Raw genomic sequence first — 19,089 nt, 5'->3', positions numbered from 1 at the left:
ACTGGTATCCGTGAAGAAAAGTGGGTAATTTATTAACCCATGTGATAGTAACGTTTCAGCTCACTCTATTTGGCTTGACAAAGGCTCCATAGAGTGAGCTGGAACGTTGCTATCACATGGGTTAATAAATTACCCACTTTTCTACACGGATACCAGTGTGCTGCCTTTGCTCTTTTTTTGGGATAGATAGATAGAGCTGTGTATACAGATCAAGAAGCACAGCTGCTTCCTGCTCTGGTTCTACTGATGATTTGACTGAGGGCTGGATATCTGTAGGAGCTGCAGGGTCTTAGCAGACTGTTCAGTGAGGCTTTACAGTGTAAATCTCTCTTTGTTTTGTTTTTTTCGTTCGCTGGGCCTAATATGTAAGCCCAAGCTGCAGGAGAAATCAGCAATAAAAAAAAGTAGAGTACTTTCACACTAGCGCTAATATTTTCTGGTATTGAGATCCATCGTAGGGTCTCAATACCAGAAAAAAATGCTTTCATTTTGGCCCCATTCATTGTCAATGCTGCGGTTTGCTTTCTGTCCTGGGATGCGGAGCAAGACAGATCAGTTTTCTCTGACACAATCTGACAATACAAAACGGATCCGTCCGCCATTGACTTTCAATGGAGTTCATGTTAAGGATAATGCAACCGGATCCGTTCAAAACGGATGCAGAGGGTTGTATTATCAGTAACGGAAGCGTTTTTGCTGAACCCTGCCGGATCCAGCAAAAACGCTAGTGTGAAAGTAGCCTTAAATGTCCACCAAAGGTCATATATGACCTAATGGGGGGTACACAAAGTGTAAAATAAAAAGTGTAAATAAAAAATGTTATCACACGCTACACGGCTGTTTCTAGCTCGACCCCTGGCAACAGTAAACTATGTTTCCCTCTATATCAAAATAACTTACATAATTGAGACAATTTTAAAGAGTCATTTAGGTACGCTTTTATAGTATACATTTTCATGGGTATAAAATATGAAAAAAAAAAGCTAACATAAAAATAGCATAAACATAAGGACCCGTATGTCACTGAAAAAGGAGCAAAAATTATTTACATAACCAAAGGGAGCTGTTGTTGATAAGAGATAAATACCTCGTTAATAATACAGCCACGTCGTGATGTGCCGGATGAGAATCACTTTTCGGGTTTATGCTTTTTTGCCATTTACAGAAACTGGTCAAAGTCTGATCAGCATGGTGGACAATCTTCAGGCCTTCCTGGACAAGAAATAAAGAAGCATTCAAGACATTTTCTTAAAATATCAATTCTTTCACCTTTCAGACATATTTTTTAAAATCACGTTATATGCACATGTGTCTATATCACCCCACTAGTGTTGATCGAGCACCGTAGTGCTCGGGTGCACGGAGGCTCGGGCCGAACACATTGTGATATTCGGGTGCTCGACCGAGCACCCAAGTATAATGGAAGTCAATAGGAGAACCCGAGCATTAAACCAGGTTCCCCCTGCTCAGAAGAGGGAGGGGTGCCTGGTTCATAAGAAAATGTCAGAAATTGTTGGTAACACCACCAAAATGGTTCTGTAACAGCATGGGGAGGGTGTATGGATGCATCTTGGATTTGCTGGTCGCTGCTGGGAACTATGTTGTCCGAATAGTACGCCACTTTTACATAATGAAAATAATAAGCACAAAACCAAGGGAAAAAAATAGATTTTAGAGGAAAAATTGATAAAAAACATTCTTTCCTGAATATTTACTTGTATATAAAATGCAAGTGCTGCCAAAAATTACAAGGGAGAGGCACGCCGATACACCCTTAGTTACACATAAAGGAGGGCATCATACACACCCTTTAAAAATTATGATTGATGGCCTGCTGGTGACCCTCAAAAACATTAGGAGCAAGTGCCTGCTGATCTGACCATCTAAAACATTATGGGCGAGGGCCTGCTGCCGCTTTGGTGACTCTAGTTAACCTGGGGCAGATGGCTTGTCCCCGTGATGGCGACGATCCATTCCGATGTCTGGCCTATCAACTTTCGATGTAATTGTCAGCTCAAAACCGTTGTAAACTACGGATAACGGGGAATCAGTGTTTGATTCCGGAGAGGGAGCCTTAGAAACGGCTACCACATCCAAGGAAGGCAAGCTGGTGGCGCGCAAATCACACACTCCGGACTCGGGGAGGTAGTGACAATAAATAACTATACAGGACTCTTAAGATGCCCTGTTATTGGAATGAGTAATAAAAAATTACAGGGAATGTCACTGCAGTATTTTGGATGAGGAAACGTTATACAGGAGAGGCCCTGCTGCCGCTTTGTTGACTCTAGATAACTTCTGCCTGATCGCACGTCCCTGTGACGTCCACGATCCATTTTGATATCTTCCCTATCAACTTTCGATGTTCTTTTATGCGCCTAACATGGTGACCACTGGTAACGGGGAATCATTGTTCGATTTCGGAGCGGGATCCTGATAGCTACGGCTACTACTTCAAAGCAGGCAGCATGAGTTGCGGGCCTGCATGTAAGCTGACCCAGTAAAATATTTGAGTTGCAGGCCTGCAGGTGAACTGACCCTGTAAAAGATTTGAGTTGCGGGCCTGCAGGTGAGCTGACCCTTTAAAAGATTTTAGGTGCGGTCCTGCATGTGAGCTGACCCAGTAAAAGATTTGAGTTGTGGGCCTGCATCTTTCTAAACAATCTGTGGCCTCAGTCTTTTATCCAGACCCATTGTCATTGTGCCACTATGTGGCCTCCTCATGCTGCCATCTTCACAGTATGTCACCTTGCCACTCATTTTTATCACCATGCTGCTGCTGCTGCTGCTGCTGCTTAAAAGGCCATAAACTGATCACCAGGCCCACAATCTAATTAAGGTTTTATGCACTAAACCAAAGTAAAAAATCGATTTTATAGGAAAAATTTATTGAAAACATTCTTTCCTGTAAATTTACTTGTATATAAAGTGCAAGTGCTGTCAAAAATTACAAGGAAGAGGCACGCCGATACAACCTATATATCACATAAAGGAGGGCCTCATTCACATTGAGTTGCGGGCCTGCAGGTGAGCTGACCCTGTAAAAGATTTGATTTGCAAGCCTGCAGGTGAGCTAACCCTGTAAAAGATTTAGGTTTGGGCCTGCAGGTGAGCTAACCCTGTGAAAGATTTAGGTTTGGGCCTGCAGGTGAGCTGACCCTGTAAAAGATTTGAGTTGCGGGCATGAAGGTGAGCTGACCCTGTAAAAGATTTGAGTTGCGGGCCTGCAGGTGAGCTGACCCTGTAAAATATTTTAGGTTTGGGCCTGCAGGTGAGCTGACCCTGTAAAAGATTTGAGTTGCGGGCCTGCAGGTGAGCGGACCCTGTAAAAAATTAAATGTGAGGGCCTGCTGGTGAGCGGACCCTCTAAAAAAATTATATGTGAGGGCCTGCAGGTGAGCGGACCCTGTAAAAAATTATATGTGAGGGCCTGCTGTTGAGCGGACCCTCTAAAAAATTATATGTGAGGGCCTGCTGGTGAGCGGACACTCTAAAAAATTATATTCGAATGCCATATATGCGAGGGCATTATATGTGACGATGAAGAATAAGCAATGCATGTTGATATGATGGAAGAGGACGAGGAGGATGAGAAAAGGAAGATTCAACCATATAGCCTTGTTTGTGGTGGAAGGGGTGCATGGGAATGCAATCTATTAACTTCATTAAAAACAACACATGTAAAGTGCCTTTATGTTCATCAGCATTCCTGGTGGAGTCGAGAAGTCATGGTCAATCCTTGTTCATTTTTATATGAGTCAACCTATCAGCATTTTCAGTTGACAGGCGGATACGCTTATCTGTTATAATGTCACCAGCAGCACTAAATACACGCTCAGACAAAATGCTGGCGGCAGGGCAGGCCAGCACCTCCAAAGCGAAGAGCGCAAGTTTGTGCCACATGTCCAGCTTGGACACACAGTAGTCGTAAGGCACTGAGGGATCATTGAGGACACTGACACGGTCTGCTATGTACTCCTTCACCATCTTACAAAATTCTTCTCTCCTTGTGGCAGTAGGCCGCACATCAGGGTGAGGGTGCTGGCGGGGTGTCATGAAACTGTCCCAGGCTTTGGAGAGTGTTGCCCTGCCTCTGTTGCAACTGCTGTGTGTTCCCCTTGTCTCCCCTTCTCGGTTGGCCAAGGAACTAAGGACTCTGCCGCCAGCGGAAAATTTTGGATCAATTTTTCAACAAGGATCTTCTGGTATTGCACCATTTTGCTTGTCCTCTCCACCAGAGGAATGAGAGATGAGAAGTTCTCTTTGTAGCGGGGGTCGAGAAGGGTGAACAACCAGTAATCCGTGTTGATAAAAATGCGTATAACGCGCGGGTCGCGGGAAAGGCAGCCTAACATGAAGTCAGCCATGTGTGCCAGAGTACCAACAGGCAAGACTTCGCTGTTGTCATCAGGAGGATCACTCCCAATCTCCTTATCCTCTTCCTCCTCTTCTGCCCACCCACGCAGAACAGATGGAATTAAACTTCCATGGGTACTACCCTCTGTAGCAGACGCAACCGTCTCCTGCTCCTCCTCCTCTTCAGCCTCCAATTCGCACTGAGAAGACGAACTGAGGGTGTTCTGGCTATCATTAACCTGTGTAATGTTTTCCCCCATTTCCACCTCTTCCACATGCAAAGCGTTGTGCTTAATTGTGAGCAGCGACCGTTTGAGAAGACACAGAAGTGGGATGGTGACGCTGATAATAACGTTATCGCCGCTCACCATCTGTGTTGATTGCTCAAAGTTGCGTAAAACCTCACAACGGTCAGACATCCATGCCCACTCCTCACTTGTGAATAGCGGAAGCTGACTGGAAAGACGACCACCATGTTGCAGCGGATATTCCACAACTGCTCTCTGCTGCTCACAAAGCCTCGCCAACATGTGGAACATGGAGTTCCAGCACGTGCTCACGTCGCACAACAGTGAGCTGGCAATTTCAAGCGCTGCTGCTGCGTTGACAGACCGGCTGAAGCTGTTGGTGACTTGCGGAAATGTGCACACACGCGGCGCACCTTCACCAGTAGCTCAGGCAAACTGGGGTATGTTTTTAGAAACCGCCGAACCACAAGGTTGAATACGTGGGCAAGGCATGGGATGTGTCTAAGGTTGCCCAGCTCCAAAGCCGCCACCAAGTTACGGCCATTATCAGACACAACCATGCCTGGTTCTAGGTTGAGTGGCGAGAGCCACAGCTCAGTCTGGTTTCTTATCCCCTGCCACAGCTCTGCGGTGGTGTGCTGTTTGTCACCTAGGCAGATCAGCTTCAGCATGGCCTGTTGACGCTTCCCCACTGCAGTGCTACACTGCTTCCAGCTACCGACTGATGACTCACTGGTGCTGCACGCGGATAATTCGGAGGTGGAAGTGGAGGCGGAGGAGAAGTGGGGGTTGGAGCCACTAACGTAGGTGGTGGCGGAAACCCTGATGGAATTGGGGCCCGCAATCCTGGGCGTCAGTTTTACCGGTGCCATCCCAGGGTACGAGTCGCTCCCGGCCTCCACAACATTGACCCAGTGTGCCGTCAGGGAAATGTAGTGTCCCTGGCCGAAAGCACTTGCCCATGTGTCCGTGGTTAAGTGGACCTTCCCAGTAACTGCGTTGGTCAGGGCACGTGTGATGTTAAGGGACACATGTTGGTGTAAGGCACGGCACACCTTGAAAAATAGTGGCGGCTGGGGACTGCGTAACAAGGGACGGCTGCCGACATCAGGCTGCGGAAGGCCTCAGTGTCCACAAGCCTAAATGGCAACATTTTTCAAGGGCCAGTTATTGGGAAAGCTGCGCAGTTAATGCTATGGCCTGTGGGTGGGTGGCTGGGTATTTGCGCTTGCGTTCAAATGCCTGGGGTAATGACATTTGGACGCAGCGCTTGGACAGGGAAGTGGTCGCTGATGGTGCTTGCAAGGTCCAGGTGCAGGGCGGGAGGGATCGGGGCCTGCGTCTTGGACAGGGGATTGGCCAGCACGTAACACAGGGGAAGAGGAGGCAGTGGTGTGACCCGCAGACACAAATTGTGGACCCAGGCGTTCGGCCCACCTATTAGAGTGCTTTGTTGCCATGTGGAGGATCATGCTGGTGGTGGTGAGGTTGCTAGCGTTCACGCCCCGGCTGATTTTGGTGTGGCACAGGTTGCAAACTACTATTCTTTTGTCGTCCACACTTTCCTCAAAAAAGCGCCATACTGCCGAACACCTACCCCTTGGCAAGGGAGATTTACGCAGGCTCTTCCAGCCTGTTGCAGTGCTGCAGATCCCTCCCCCTCTGTACTGCTCTCCTCGCTCGGCTTGTTGTCACCTTCCCAGGTTGGGTCAGTGACCTCGTCGTCCAGCACCTCCTCTTCCACTTCCTCACTCTGATCATCCTCCTGATTTGTGGACCTAACCACAACCTCAGTGATTGACAACTGTGTGTCATCCTCTTCCTCAACATCTTGAGACAGTAATTGCGGTTGACTCATTGGCAACTGTGTCTCATTATCATCCACCTCATTAGACACTAATTGCCGTTCCCCAGCGTCATGTTCTTGTGACTCTGGATGCTCAAGAGGTTGGGAATCGGGGCGCAAGATCTCAGGTCCCTCTTCAAGTGTGCTTGGCGAGAGGGCCAAATCAATTATTGGCGATGAAAAGAGGTCCTCGGAATATCCGAGTGTGGGATCACTTGTTTGGCCAGACTGTAAATGGTGGGAGGAAGGAGGATCAGGGTGAGGATTGTGTGGACCAGACTCCTGGCAACTGAGACTGGACTTGGTGGAAGACAGGGTGGTGCTTAACTGACTGGAAGCACTATCTGCTGCAATCCAACCGACCACCTGCTCGCACTGGGCTGACTTCAAGAGTGGTGTCCTGCGCCGCCCTGCAAACTGGGACATGAAGCTAGGTATCTTTGGTGATTGTTTTTCTTGTGCTCTGGCAGCAGGCACAGTTTCAACGGGCCCAGGGCCATGGCCTATGCTTGCACCATCAGCATCATGGTCACTTCCCCGTCCCTTAATGCTCGCCTTCTTCATATTAAATGTTATATGCACGCTTGACACACAAGCTGTGGCACAGATGTCACAGTTCACAGCAAGCACAGTATATGGAAAAAGTACGTAAAAGTATGGAAAAAGGAAAATAGATTTCACTTATATTTTTACTATCTCTTGTCCTGACACACACACGTTATTGCAGTGCAGATGTGACAATTCGGTGCAGACACCGTTTATAGCCAAAGTGTGGATAAATTATGGAAAAAATATATTTGTTGTCGCTAATATTTTTCCCAATTTCTGGGCCTGACACACACACACACACTATTGCAGCATAGATGTGACAATTCACTGCAGGGACCGTTTATAGGAAAATTATGGATAAATTATGGAAAAAATATATTTGTTGTCGCTAATATTTTTTTCCAATATCTGGCCCTGACACACAGATGCTATTGCAGCACAGATGTGACAATTCACTCCAGGGGCTGTTTATAGGAAAACTGTGGATAAATTATGGAAAAAATATAATTGTTTTCAATAATATTCTTCCTATCTCTGCCCCTGACACACAAAAGGTATTGCTGAACAGATGTGACAAGTCACTGCAGACACCCTTTATAGAAAAATAATCGCAAAATATGGAAAAAAAATCGAAGACTACTTTGCAAGATTAAATTGCTGCAACCACACACAACAGTCCTTAAAAGGACTTTTGGGTCTTTGAAACATTTTAAAATTGAAAAAATTGTGATCACTAACTTCCTACACTATCTGTCCCTTCCTAAGCGCAGCTCTTCCTGACTCGCAATGAGCCGAACCTGCGTCATCGGGTGCTATATAGCACCTGATGACACGTTCCGGCCAGCCAATTACTGTAATGCCCGTAGCCAACATGGCTACTGGCATTACAGTGATGGCAGTACTTACCTGCACGTTTATTGGCTGCATAACAGCCGCGAAACATGCGGGGAGGAGACTCGAGCATGGAGCTCGAGCACATGCGGTACTCGCCGAGTACCGCCATGTGCCGAGCATAGCGATGCTCGAGCCGAACAGGTATTCGGCCGAGCATGCTCGCTCAACAATACTCCCCACGAGCTATATGAGTATGCATCATGTCACACAGAAATGGACACGTATTACACAACTGAAAGTGCGCCAGAATAAACAGACAGTTCAAAGAAAGAACATTGGGGGTCATTTACGACCAGAAGTACACCAATATTAGACGTATTTGTAGCGCAGATTGCGGCGCAAAGGTTATTTGCGCCACAATCTGCAACTTTTCCCTGCTCATGCCAGGTCTAAAAAAGTGGGTGTGGGTAGGGAAGGGGACGGCAGGCCCGTCTCATTTATTATTTTCTAAGCCTGTTTTAGGCATAAAAAATTGTCTAAATGTAAGACAGCTAGGAGGCTGGCTTACATTTAGACCAGCGCCTCTACATAACTTCGGCAGATCCACCACTAGCGCAGGAGCTTTTTAAGACCGTGTGGGTCTTAATAAATGGCCCCCAATGTTTCCAGCACTGGGTCCATCTTGTGTTACCAGACCTTCTAGTTACTTGTGTTATGGACTATTAATACAAAATGGATACTTGCTTGTTGAGGACTATGTTTAGCTAAGATGGCGGCCAGGCATTCAGCCAACACCTATAAACTAGAATCTTACTTTGTGTTTTATCATGTGTTTCTTTGTGGTTTCCGTTCAGCTCAAGCAAGCAGTTACAAAGAGGTTTCCGTTCAGCTCAAGCAAGCAGTTAGAAAGTAGAAAGAAGTAACGGTTTCTCCCACGAGCCAGGAGGGAGGGGGGAGGAATTTACTCTGAGCTGTGAAGGTTACAGAAAAAGTACAGTGTTTGTAGCCAATAGGGAAGATATACTTTATCTTTCACTCACCCCCCCCTCCTACCTCTCCCTGTCGTAAAACCTATGTATTATGCTGTTTTCAGAAAATAAAGCAGAGATCCTGTTTAACCCCGTGCTGTGGGTTGTCTCAGTTTGATCTCTCCGTGCACGTACACTAATTGATTTGGATCAGTACATCAACCGAACTGGCAGCTTGGCCAGAACCAGAACAATTTTGGTGCCCATCGTGGGGCTCGAGGATTGGACCCTCTGTTCCCGTACCCCCAGAGACCAGACGAGGAGAGGCGCACTAACGGACACCGGGATCGCAACCCGTGATATGAGGTGAGAAAATTGAGTCATCTTGCCTATAAAGTGTCCCCTGGTGTAGCCTCTTGGAGTTCGTCTGAGGGAGGGGTGCGGAAGCAGTCTGGGACGTCCTCGAGGGCATGAAAGTAAGAACCCCATATGTTTTTTTAAAGTCTTGATGTACTGTGTTGTGCCTATAAAGTTGTGAAGACCCTGTTGACAAGTATCACTGACTGAGACACGGAGTTCTCCTGTGTGCCTGTATCGGAGTTCAGCCCGGCGTCTGACTCAAATCTCCATAAAGGGGACGATCACAGATGGGTGGAGAGCGGTTCGGGGTAGCCCAGAGTGTGCTGCCGGGACTCAAAGGTCTTCACGTCCAGTGATTACTTTATACAGAGGTCTTTAGGCGGCTCCAGTAGGTGCGAGAGACGATTAGACAGTACGCAAGGGTTCTTCCTTGATGTATTGTGGTTTATTGTTTTTAATGTGCGACCCTTTGTAACGGAAACACAGACTGATAGAAACCCAAAGGTCTCCTAAAGTGCCTGTCTCAATCGGTCACCCTGGTGTTGTGACCGAGAGGCGACAGAAGGGAGGAGACCGGCCAGTGTCTACCCAGAGTGTGTAGGACATTAGGCTCAACGTGTTATATCAGGTTTCTGTGTTGTCCAGAACAAGGTGAAGGATCCAGAAGATGGGAAATGAGGAAAGTGTCCCGAAGGGCTACTGTTCACCTGAAAAGTACGTGGCGGACAGGAGAGGCAAACGTTTCATAAAAGGATTAACTAAGTTGGAGAAGAGTTATAGTGTCTGTAAAGGAGGCATCCTTTGTAGTGCCACCTGGCAAGTGTTGTTAAACGAGAAGAGGGGGAAGTTAGAAGATGATAAATTGACAGACATGGTCCGTGTGTGGTTGGACTGTAGTAAAGAATTTGAACAGACGGGGGGGAGAACAAAATTTGGATGAGAAAAGACAGAGATATTTCTGTAAACCTGGTGTTGCATTGATACATGACTTGCCAACACCCTATAAATGGCGCCGGGAAGAAAGCAGGTGGGTGGACCTGCAAAACATGTGGTCAACAGAATCCCTCCTCCCGAAATACGTGCCTTCACTGTGGGGCTCCCCACCAACAAAACCACACCTTGGTAACTACTCCCCGGCACGTCCCATCACTTCCCGTGTTAGCTACAGCGCCATCTTGTCCCCAGGCAACGCCCATGAACGGACCTTTAATATCATTCGGTCCGGACCCCCCCCCCCCCCCGTCACTCCTATGTCACCCTTGCCCCTTCCTACTACCTTGTACCCCATGGTTAACCCGGACGGTACATTCATGCTACCACACTCACCTGCCACCCTTACTCCTATAATGGTAGGGGGGCAACCTAATGAAGCAGAACAGGGGGATGCAGACGGTGCTGCAGAATCCACATCCCCACAACAGTTATTCACCATAGTGAATTTACTGCCTGACCCTGAGACCCATCCCATGCCCTTTTTCAGGAAACTGTCTCAAGTGCACCAAACCTATGGGTGCACATGGTTAGACCTGCAAAGTATAGTGGAAAACAAGACAGGTGAATACTCCACACTGGTAATGGATCAAATCCACATCCCTGAACTTAAAGGTGCTAACTTTGACCCCCGGGATCATGAGTCTGGAGAATTCTTTATAGAACAATTACAGACAAATGGGCGAAAGCAAGATTAGCAGATCATTCCACCACATTGCAGGACAGCTACGGGGGATCAGTTGACCCCCACCTTTTTTCTTTTCACAGAAATGTTAGTTTCTGCTGTGTTAGTTTAAGATCCTCTTTCTGATAAGAAACTGTCTTGCTTCTTGGTCTTTGTGGTTTTCACTCAAATTATGTGACACCCACGGCTGCTGGATGTCTGACAATAAAATTCTGCACTGATTCATATGAACAAGGGGATTCGCTGCAAACCATTTTGCACCTCATCCCCAATACTCTCTGGACCAAAGGACCCCATGATATCGGACGCCTCAATGTCCCACCGGTCACTGTGACCCTGAAGGATCCCAAGGTTCTGCCATACAAAGCGTAATATCCGCTTTCTATCTCACAACAGGATGCTATTACCCTCCAGGTGCAGGCCCTCCTGCAGAATGGGGCAATCAAGATCACTACTTCTCCCTGTAACTCACCCCTTTACCCAGTACGGAAGAAAAGGGAGAAAGGACAGCCTCCAACGTACCGCATGGTGCAGGACCTCCGAGCTGTCAATGAGGCTACTGTTCTTGAGACACCTATTGTCCCCAATCCGCACACACTCCTTGCTGGCATTCCACCCACTGCCACAACTTTTACTGTCATTGATCTGGCCAATGCATTCTTTTCTGTTCCCTTACATGAGAAATGTCAGTTTCTTTTTGCTTTCACACATGCAGGCAAACAGTACACCTGGACTGTTATGCCTCAAGGGGCTCAAAACAGCCCTTCCTGCTTCAGCAAGGCTATGTCCTCTGTTCTGCAACCCTGGCAAGCAGATCACCCGGATGTGGAACTCCTCCAGTATGTGGATGACCTTCTCCTCTGTGCGGTCTCTCCCCAAATCTGCATGACCAAATCTGTCTCACTTCTCCAGTTTTTAGCCTCTGCTGGATGTCGAGTCTCACAAGCCAAACTACAACTGTGTCTCCCCAAAGTTGTCTTCCTAGGTCATTGCATCTCTCAAGGTCACAAGCACCTAACTGAGGCGAGGAAGAAGGCTATCTCTGACATCCAACTCCCGGACACTCCTCATCAGCTGCAAACCTTTCTGGGACTCATCTCCTACTGCAGGCCCTGGATCTCTGATGCTTCCATCCTCATGCAGCCCTTATATGACTGTATACCTCGCAATGCTGCTACTCCTTTCCAGATGACAATGGAGGCCGGAGAAGCTTTTCAGTCATTGAAGGCCGCCATTGCATCTGCCCCTGCTCTTGGCATCCCCAACTACAACCTTCCTTTCCGGCTGTAAAATCCTGCTGCACTCCTTCCTCTTCCAAGGGGGGAGTATAATGGAGATTCTGAAGATTTTATTGATCTACATGCTGAAGAGGATCTTCAGGAAGAAGAACTATGGGCCTCAACCGACTCTCTTTACAAGGAACAAGAACATGATTGCATCACAATGATGGAAGCTGAAGTAGGGACACCACCATCAGTCCAAGACACTCCTCTGACAAACCCTCATTGGATTCTCTTTGTGGACGGCTCAAGGTACGCCGATGACAAGGGGAAGTTCCATACAGGCATGGCAGTCACAAGTGAACATGAAGTGCTGTGTGCAAGACAATTGCGCCCAGACCAGTCAGCACAAGAAGCTGAACTCATTGCCCTCACTGAAGCCTGCCTCATGGCAAAAGACTCTACCGCCAATATCTACACAGATTCTAGATATGCCTTTGGAGTGGTTCATGACTTTGGACTAATATGGAAGGCCCGGGATTACATCACAGCTGCAGGAACCCCGATTAAGAATGCTGCAGCAGTAGCAGCCCTAATGGCAGCAGTACTCCTGCCCAACCAAGTGGCAGTGATCAAAGTAAAGGCCCATACTCGAGCTGACACCCCTGAGGCCAGAGGAAACGCCCTAGCTGACCAAGCGGCCAAGGAAGCAGCAGTGAAAGAGGAAAGAGTCCAGTCAGACCAGATTATGATAACACAGGAGGACCTGGAACAAGAAGAAATCACATTGGACCTACTGAAACAAATGCAGAAACAGGCCACTCCCAGGGAAAAGGAAATCTGGCTGAAAGAATCAGCCCTCGAAGAAGAATCTGGACTCTGGACACAAGGAAAGAGAGTCTGCCTACCCAGAGCTCTTTATCCCCTAATAGCCTCAGTGGCCCATGGGCCCACCCACCAATCCAAAACCATCATGAAAGAACTAATTGACAAAATATGGGTGGCCCCAGGGATAACCCCTGTCCTGGTGAGACATACCCAAGCGTGTCTCATCTGTGCAGAGTGTAACCCCGGCAGAACCGAGCCCACTCCCAGAAAATGTCTCCCGAAAGCCTTATATCCCTTTCAGAGGATACAAATCGATCATATCCAGATGCCAATGTGCCAAGGGTTTCAATATGTGCTAGTAGTGATAGACTTGTTCTCTGGGTGGCCAGAAGCCTACCCCGTCCGAAACCAGACAGCAACCACTACTGCAAAAAAACTGATGCAGGAGCTTGTCTGTAGGTTCGGAGTACCTGAGGTCATTGAGAGTGATCAGGGCCCAGCATTCACTGCTAGTCTAACCCAAGAGGTCTGGAAGATGGTAGGGTCACACCTGGCGTATCATACCCCATACAGGCCCCAAAGCAGTGGCAAAGTCGAAAGATTGAACGGGGTGTTAAAATCTAAAATGCTGAAGATGACCAGGGAGACAGGGCTTAATTGGGTTCAGTGTTTGCCTATAACCCTCTTTTCAGTTAGGCATACACCAAGGCCCCCACACAAACTAACCCCATATGAGATCTTATTTGGAACAGGGCCAAGAATGGGACAGTATTTCCCACAACAGTTACAAATGCATTATGAATCTGTTGCAAAATATGTGATAGCCTTGAGCAAGCAATTGTCTAATATACATGCACAAGTTTTCTCTTCCATTCCAGATCCTAACTCCCTGGAGGGAAGCCACACTCTCAAACCTGGAGAGTGGGTGGTGGTCAAGAAACACGTCAGAAGCACCCTCGAACCACGATACGAGGGACCTTACCAGGTGTTGCTGACCACCCCAACCTCTGTGAAACTCGAAGGGAGACTCATCTGGATCCACGCTTCACATTGTAAAAGAGTGAAGGCTGTCCCACCGTCCCAGGAACCATAAGCCATGAGGATTCACATACTGATCATGACTTTGACAGTGGGCATATCTGCAGTATTCACGCCACTGGGTGATGAATGGGACAATTCACTGATACGGCACCATCAAATTTTAGTCCAGGGGTTGAAGGAGACTGAAACTCGGAGAGATTGTTGGATCTGTACCCACAGTCCCGTGAGTTCAACCAGTATGCCTTATTTTGCAATACCCCTGGACCTTTCTGAACTGATTGACCTGTCTAATTCTACCATCTTTCTCACTAGTATACACCAAGTTAAATCCAGTACAAACAAGGACAGGGAAGTAGCCTTACCTGTTGCAGGGTGGGCAGATGCCCCATGGCTCATGATAAACAGATCAGGACCCTCGGTAGATCATAGCTCTACTCCTTGGCAAGAGGGACACTGGGCTAATGTCACATGTTTTCCTAGCTGGACACACTGTTATTGTCTCCAAGTACAAACCAAAGGTATGACATTTAGTCCACACATACACTCAGGTTGCAATGATTCAAAAAACAGACAGCCACGTGCAGTGTATTGGTGTAGATGCTGTGAACGGAAAGGATCTGCCCTGTAACAACCGTACTGTACAGGACCTTATCACAGGTATATTAGCTAACGACACCGAAAGTCCGTCAAAAGGTATTGGGGGCTGGCTCATGGGAATTGTCCAAGTAATATTACAGGTAGCCCTAATAATATTGGTGATATATGTAGTGATTAAGCTCGTTCTTATTTGTGTGACCCGCTTTTCAAAAAGAATGAAGAAAACTGATGAACGACCTATTATGCTCCTCTACGATGAGGAAGGACAGAAGGAAACATCGTTCAACACAGCTCCCCCTCCTCACAATGATGCCTGGCTGAGATAGGGTGAGATGAATCCCAGGGTATTACCACAAGTCCGAGCAACCGGGAGCCTACCTATAAGGGGTAGGTTGTCGCCACTGCGGGTGAAGAGGATACGAATGGTATGCCCAGGGGATTCGCTAGGCGAAGGGAAAGTCTACAATCAAGTTTCCAAGGGGGGACTGTTATGGACTATTAATACAAAATGGATACTTGCTTGTTGAGGACTATGTTTAGCTAAGATGGCGGCCAGGCATTCAGCCAACACCTATAAACTAGAATCTTACTTTGTGTTTTATCATGTGTTTCTTTGTGGTTTCCGTTCAGCTCAAGCAAGCAGTTACAAAGAGGTTTCCGTTCAGCTCAAGCAAGCAGTTAGAAAGTAGAAAGAAGTAACGGTTTCTCCCACGAGCCAGGAGGGAGGGGGGAGGAATTTACTCTGAGCTGTGAAGGTTACAGAAAAAGTACAGTGTTTGTAGCCAATAGGGAAGATATACTTTATCTTTCACTCACCCCCCCCTCCTACCTCTCCCTGTCGTAAAACCTATGTATTATGCTGTTTTCAGAAAATAAAGCAGAGATCCTGTTTAACCCCGTGCTGTGGGTTGTCTCAGTTTGATCTCTCCGTGCACGTACACTAATTGATTTGGATCAGTACATCAACCGAACTGGCAGCTTGGCCAGAACCAGAACACTTGTGTATCTCTACACAACCCCCATTTGGTGAAGTTTCATAGTCTTAACCTGAGCCAACGAGGTGGAGACGCTCTTCAGAAGACCCTACTGTTCATGGCCTCATTGATGTTCAATAGGCTGGAAACAGCATCAAAAGCCACCAATCGCCCATGCACAGTGAGTAAATAAAGCTAAGACTAATACAACTAGCTGTGGTTTGTGATTACCTCCCTGGCCTTTGGAACTTTAGTAAAACCAGGGGAGGGACTGGTGAGCGTGCTTTCTCCAATGAGTGGATCCACTCTATACAGGCATGGGAAATATAGTATTTATAAGTAAGTAGTAGAGTATCATTGGGAACCTCTTACCTCCCTAGATAGGTCGGTGGCAATTTGGGGGTCTAAATCATGCTGAAAGTTTCCATTTTAAATCTTGCAGCTTTTCCACCTTAAAGCTATATGCCATAAATGTTGAGATGGGACAGATCCCTTTTAAACTCCATGGCTATTTAACAACACCCCCCCCCCCCCCCCTAGCACTCCTTGCCTGAGCAAAAGGTTAGTTCATTTCTGTAGTGCTTGGGTTGACTAAGATTGCCATTGACTTTGAACTTCTACCACTTGCCTTTGACCTTGTCTGCCTGGCTTATTGTATTGAAACTATGATAGCCCTGAACTTTTGCTTGATCGACTATGAATTCCAAAACCTGATTTTACTACTGGTTTTTCCACACCAGATGCTGATGTCCACAGATGACAAGCCAAAGGATCCACTATGCAGGTAAGGATAGTGTCAGGTAGAATTAGCCAACACCAAAAGGTACCCCATTTTAACATACCGCTCCTCTATATATGTGACTCTGGCAAGCAACAGGGATATCTACAGTACATACTACGGCTGAAATGTAGGGTTGAGAAAAGAAGCGTTTGGCTCCCTCTCCTAATTCTTAGTATATAGTATAATATATAGCTTGAGCTATTGTTTCTGTGCTACAAGAGGCATTGCTCTCACTGGCACAATATCTTACCCCTCTTTTTGGATAATGTTTGGTCTGCCCTGTGTCCATTAGAAATGGTCTTGCGGTTCGCTTGGCGGTCGTTTCGCAGCGTTCGCAATTCGCTGAACATGCGAACATATGGCGATATTCGCACGTGCCATATTTTTTTGCATAGCGCTGAACTTTGACCCATGACATATCCATCAGGTGGGACAGGACAGCCAATTGAGACGTTTCAGCACATGGACACACCCCTACCCTATAACAGAACCCGATCTGGCCGCCATTTTACATTATGTGTTTTGCCAGTGTAGGGAGAGGTTGCATTTTGGAGCAGGGACAGTTAAGGACACCAAACACTAGCTAATAGGGTCACAAAAGTCCTTTTAACGACTAATATAGGTGTGCTATCGATAGGTGTGATATAGAGGGGTGCGATATACTTATAATATACTTTCTAACATAGAAATTATATTATAATGTATTTGTATTGTGCAGCAGTTGTGTGCGGTTCTGCAGCTAGATAGAGGGACAAACGCTATTGGAGTAACTAATTGCAACGGGTGTGATATACCTGTTGCCCCCCCAAAAAACTGCTTAAGGGCTGCTGTGGCGAAATCAACCTCGCCACTGGGTGCTGGAGAAGCCTGGTTGCCAGCCTCTTGCCCCAGGATTATGGGCCCTCTCATCAGCCCATGCTAAACTTAAACCCCATGGCGAGTTGACTGTGTTTGTGGCATCTGAGCGCTGTTCGGATATATTGAGCGCTCAGATCCAAGCCATCTGGGGATAAGTTGAATGTGGGGGTTCTGTTCAGTTTGATAGGAGTTATGTATTTTTGTGTAGTTTTGCTGTTGTGAATAGAGGTATTTTCTGTACCTAGTTGGCTTACCACACCCAGTTAAGCCAATTATCTCACACAGCCTAAGGCCGAGTTCACACGAACGTGTGTGACCCGTGCCCGTACTGCGGCCCGCAAATTGCATCGGATCAGCCGCATCTGATCGCGGACCCATTCACTTTAATAGGTTCGCGATCCGCCCGTTCCGCAAAAAGATAGGACATGTTCTATCATTTTGCGGAACGGAAGTACGGAACGCAACCCCACGGAAGCACTCTGTAGTGCTTCCGAGGGGTCCCGTTCCGTGCGGCCGTTCCGCTATTCCGGATTTGCGGACCCATTGAAGTGAATGGGTCCGCATCCGTGATGCGGAATGCACACGGAACTGTGGTCGTGTATTGCGGCCCGCAATACGGCCACGAATCACACACGTTCGTGTGAACTAGGCCTAACTCTGTAAAAACTGGTTTTGGGCAGAAAAGCCATGCTTCCTTTGTTCACAAAGGACTTTTACTAACTTTTGAACCCCTGGTCTAATTCGTGCCATTTTGGGATATGTTAAATGTCTATGTTACTGTAATGGTTGTGACATTGTATATTTGAATAGTAATGTCTGTCCTATTGTCCCTACGTGTGTATTGGCGATTTCCCTTTGTCCTGAGAGATAATTGAATTACTCCTCGGTTGTCTCCAGGACAGAAGACATTGTTTAAAAACTGTGTATTCTCCTGACTGTGATAATTACATTAACCCATTGTGTAAGGTAATTGTGTCACAGGCAGAGGGGAGGATTTTGTATGGGAGTGTTTTACTGTATTATACGTGTTTATTGGTTGTTTTTACAAAACCCTGGGGGTGGTACTAATGTGTAACAATGTTATATAAGAACAATAAACACACAGCTCTGGCTGTCCACTGCTTGACCCTCAACACGGAGCCTCGTCTCGTTCTTGGGGGGATTCACTGTATGCTGTTAGAGACTGATTGTTAGGAGTGTAAGCCGCTTGGGTGCGTTTTCCTATTCGTCTGCTAGCAGCTATTCGTGAGGTTCCGTTCGGAGTTTGGAGCATTCCCTTGTATGCCGTAACAATTGGTGGCAAGCGGCGGGATCGTTCCCACAGCCAGAGGGACAGCTACAGGAAACATCATTCTCTGGAATTTCAATTTGAGGGCAACGCATGTCCCAGTACAGCGTCCCTGACAGCAGCAGGATGGAACCAGCAGTGGCTTACGATGAGGAAGACCTGGATGGCCGGGATGCATTAAGGAAAGGCATCTGGTACCAGGCCCTGGATAATGTACAATACCAGCAAGGCGAGAGTCTCCCCAGTGAAGAGCAGTGATTGCAGAAGCAAGTGGCCCTGCGGATGCCCTTCCTGGGAGAACAGCCCCTGGAGGAATGGGTGAAGGAACTAGAGCACCGGGTATGGCAGGAGCTATGGCTGGAGGATGCCTACCAGGCGCTCTGGTGGTATATGGCACAGTATATACCCTGGACTGCTGAGCATGACAAGCCAGAGGGAGAGGAGTTTGATGGTCCTGGCTTGTTATGGGAGTCCTTTGCAGAGCCTGACTTCGGGAGCCCTGCACAGTCCAGACTTCAGGACATTTTCTACGAGAGGGAGGCTAGGCAGGATTGGGATGACCCCCATGAGGTAGAGAAAGACCTGGCTCACCTAGCAACCCTGGAGTGGGAACTGGAGCAGGACTACCGATATCTCTTCCACTCTATTGGGAAGGCTCAGCAGGAC

The 19,089-nt window shown here is 47.3% G+C and overlaps 1 protein-coding gene across 1 annotated transcript in view; it reads right to left on the bottom strand.

The window, feature by feature from the left end:
- ADAMTS12 (ADAM metallopeptidase with thrombospondin type 1 motif 12) overlaps positions 1 to 19,089 on the bottom strand; it is a 527,800-nt gene that overhangs the window by 177,706 nt on the left and 331,005 nt on the right. The window contains 1 exon segment of the mRNA XM_040421001.1: positions 1,088 to 1,212. Within this exon segment, the coding sequence (XP_040276935.1) occupies positions 1,088 to 1,212 (125 nt within the window).

This window comes from Bufo bufo, chromosome 2 (assembly GCF_905171765.1).
Source record: "Bufo bufo chromosome 2, aBufBuf1.1, whole genome shotgun sequence".
In the NCBI taxonomy this organism is placed as follows: Eukaryota; Metazoa; Chordata; class Amphibia; order Anura; family Bufonidae; genus Bufo; species Bufo bufo.
This window is presented reverse-complemented; position numbering and strand designations above follow the sequence as displayed.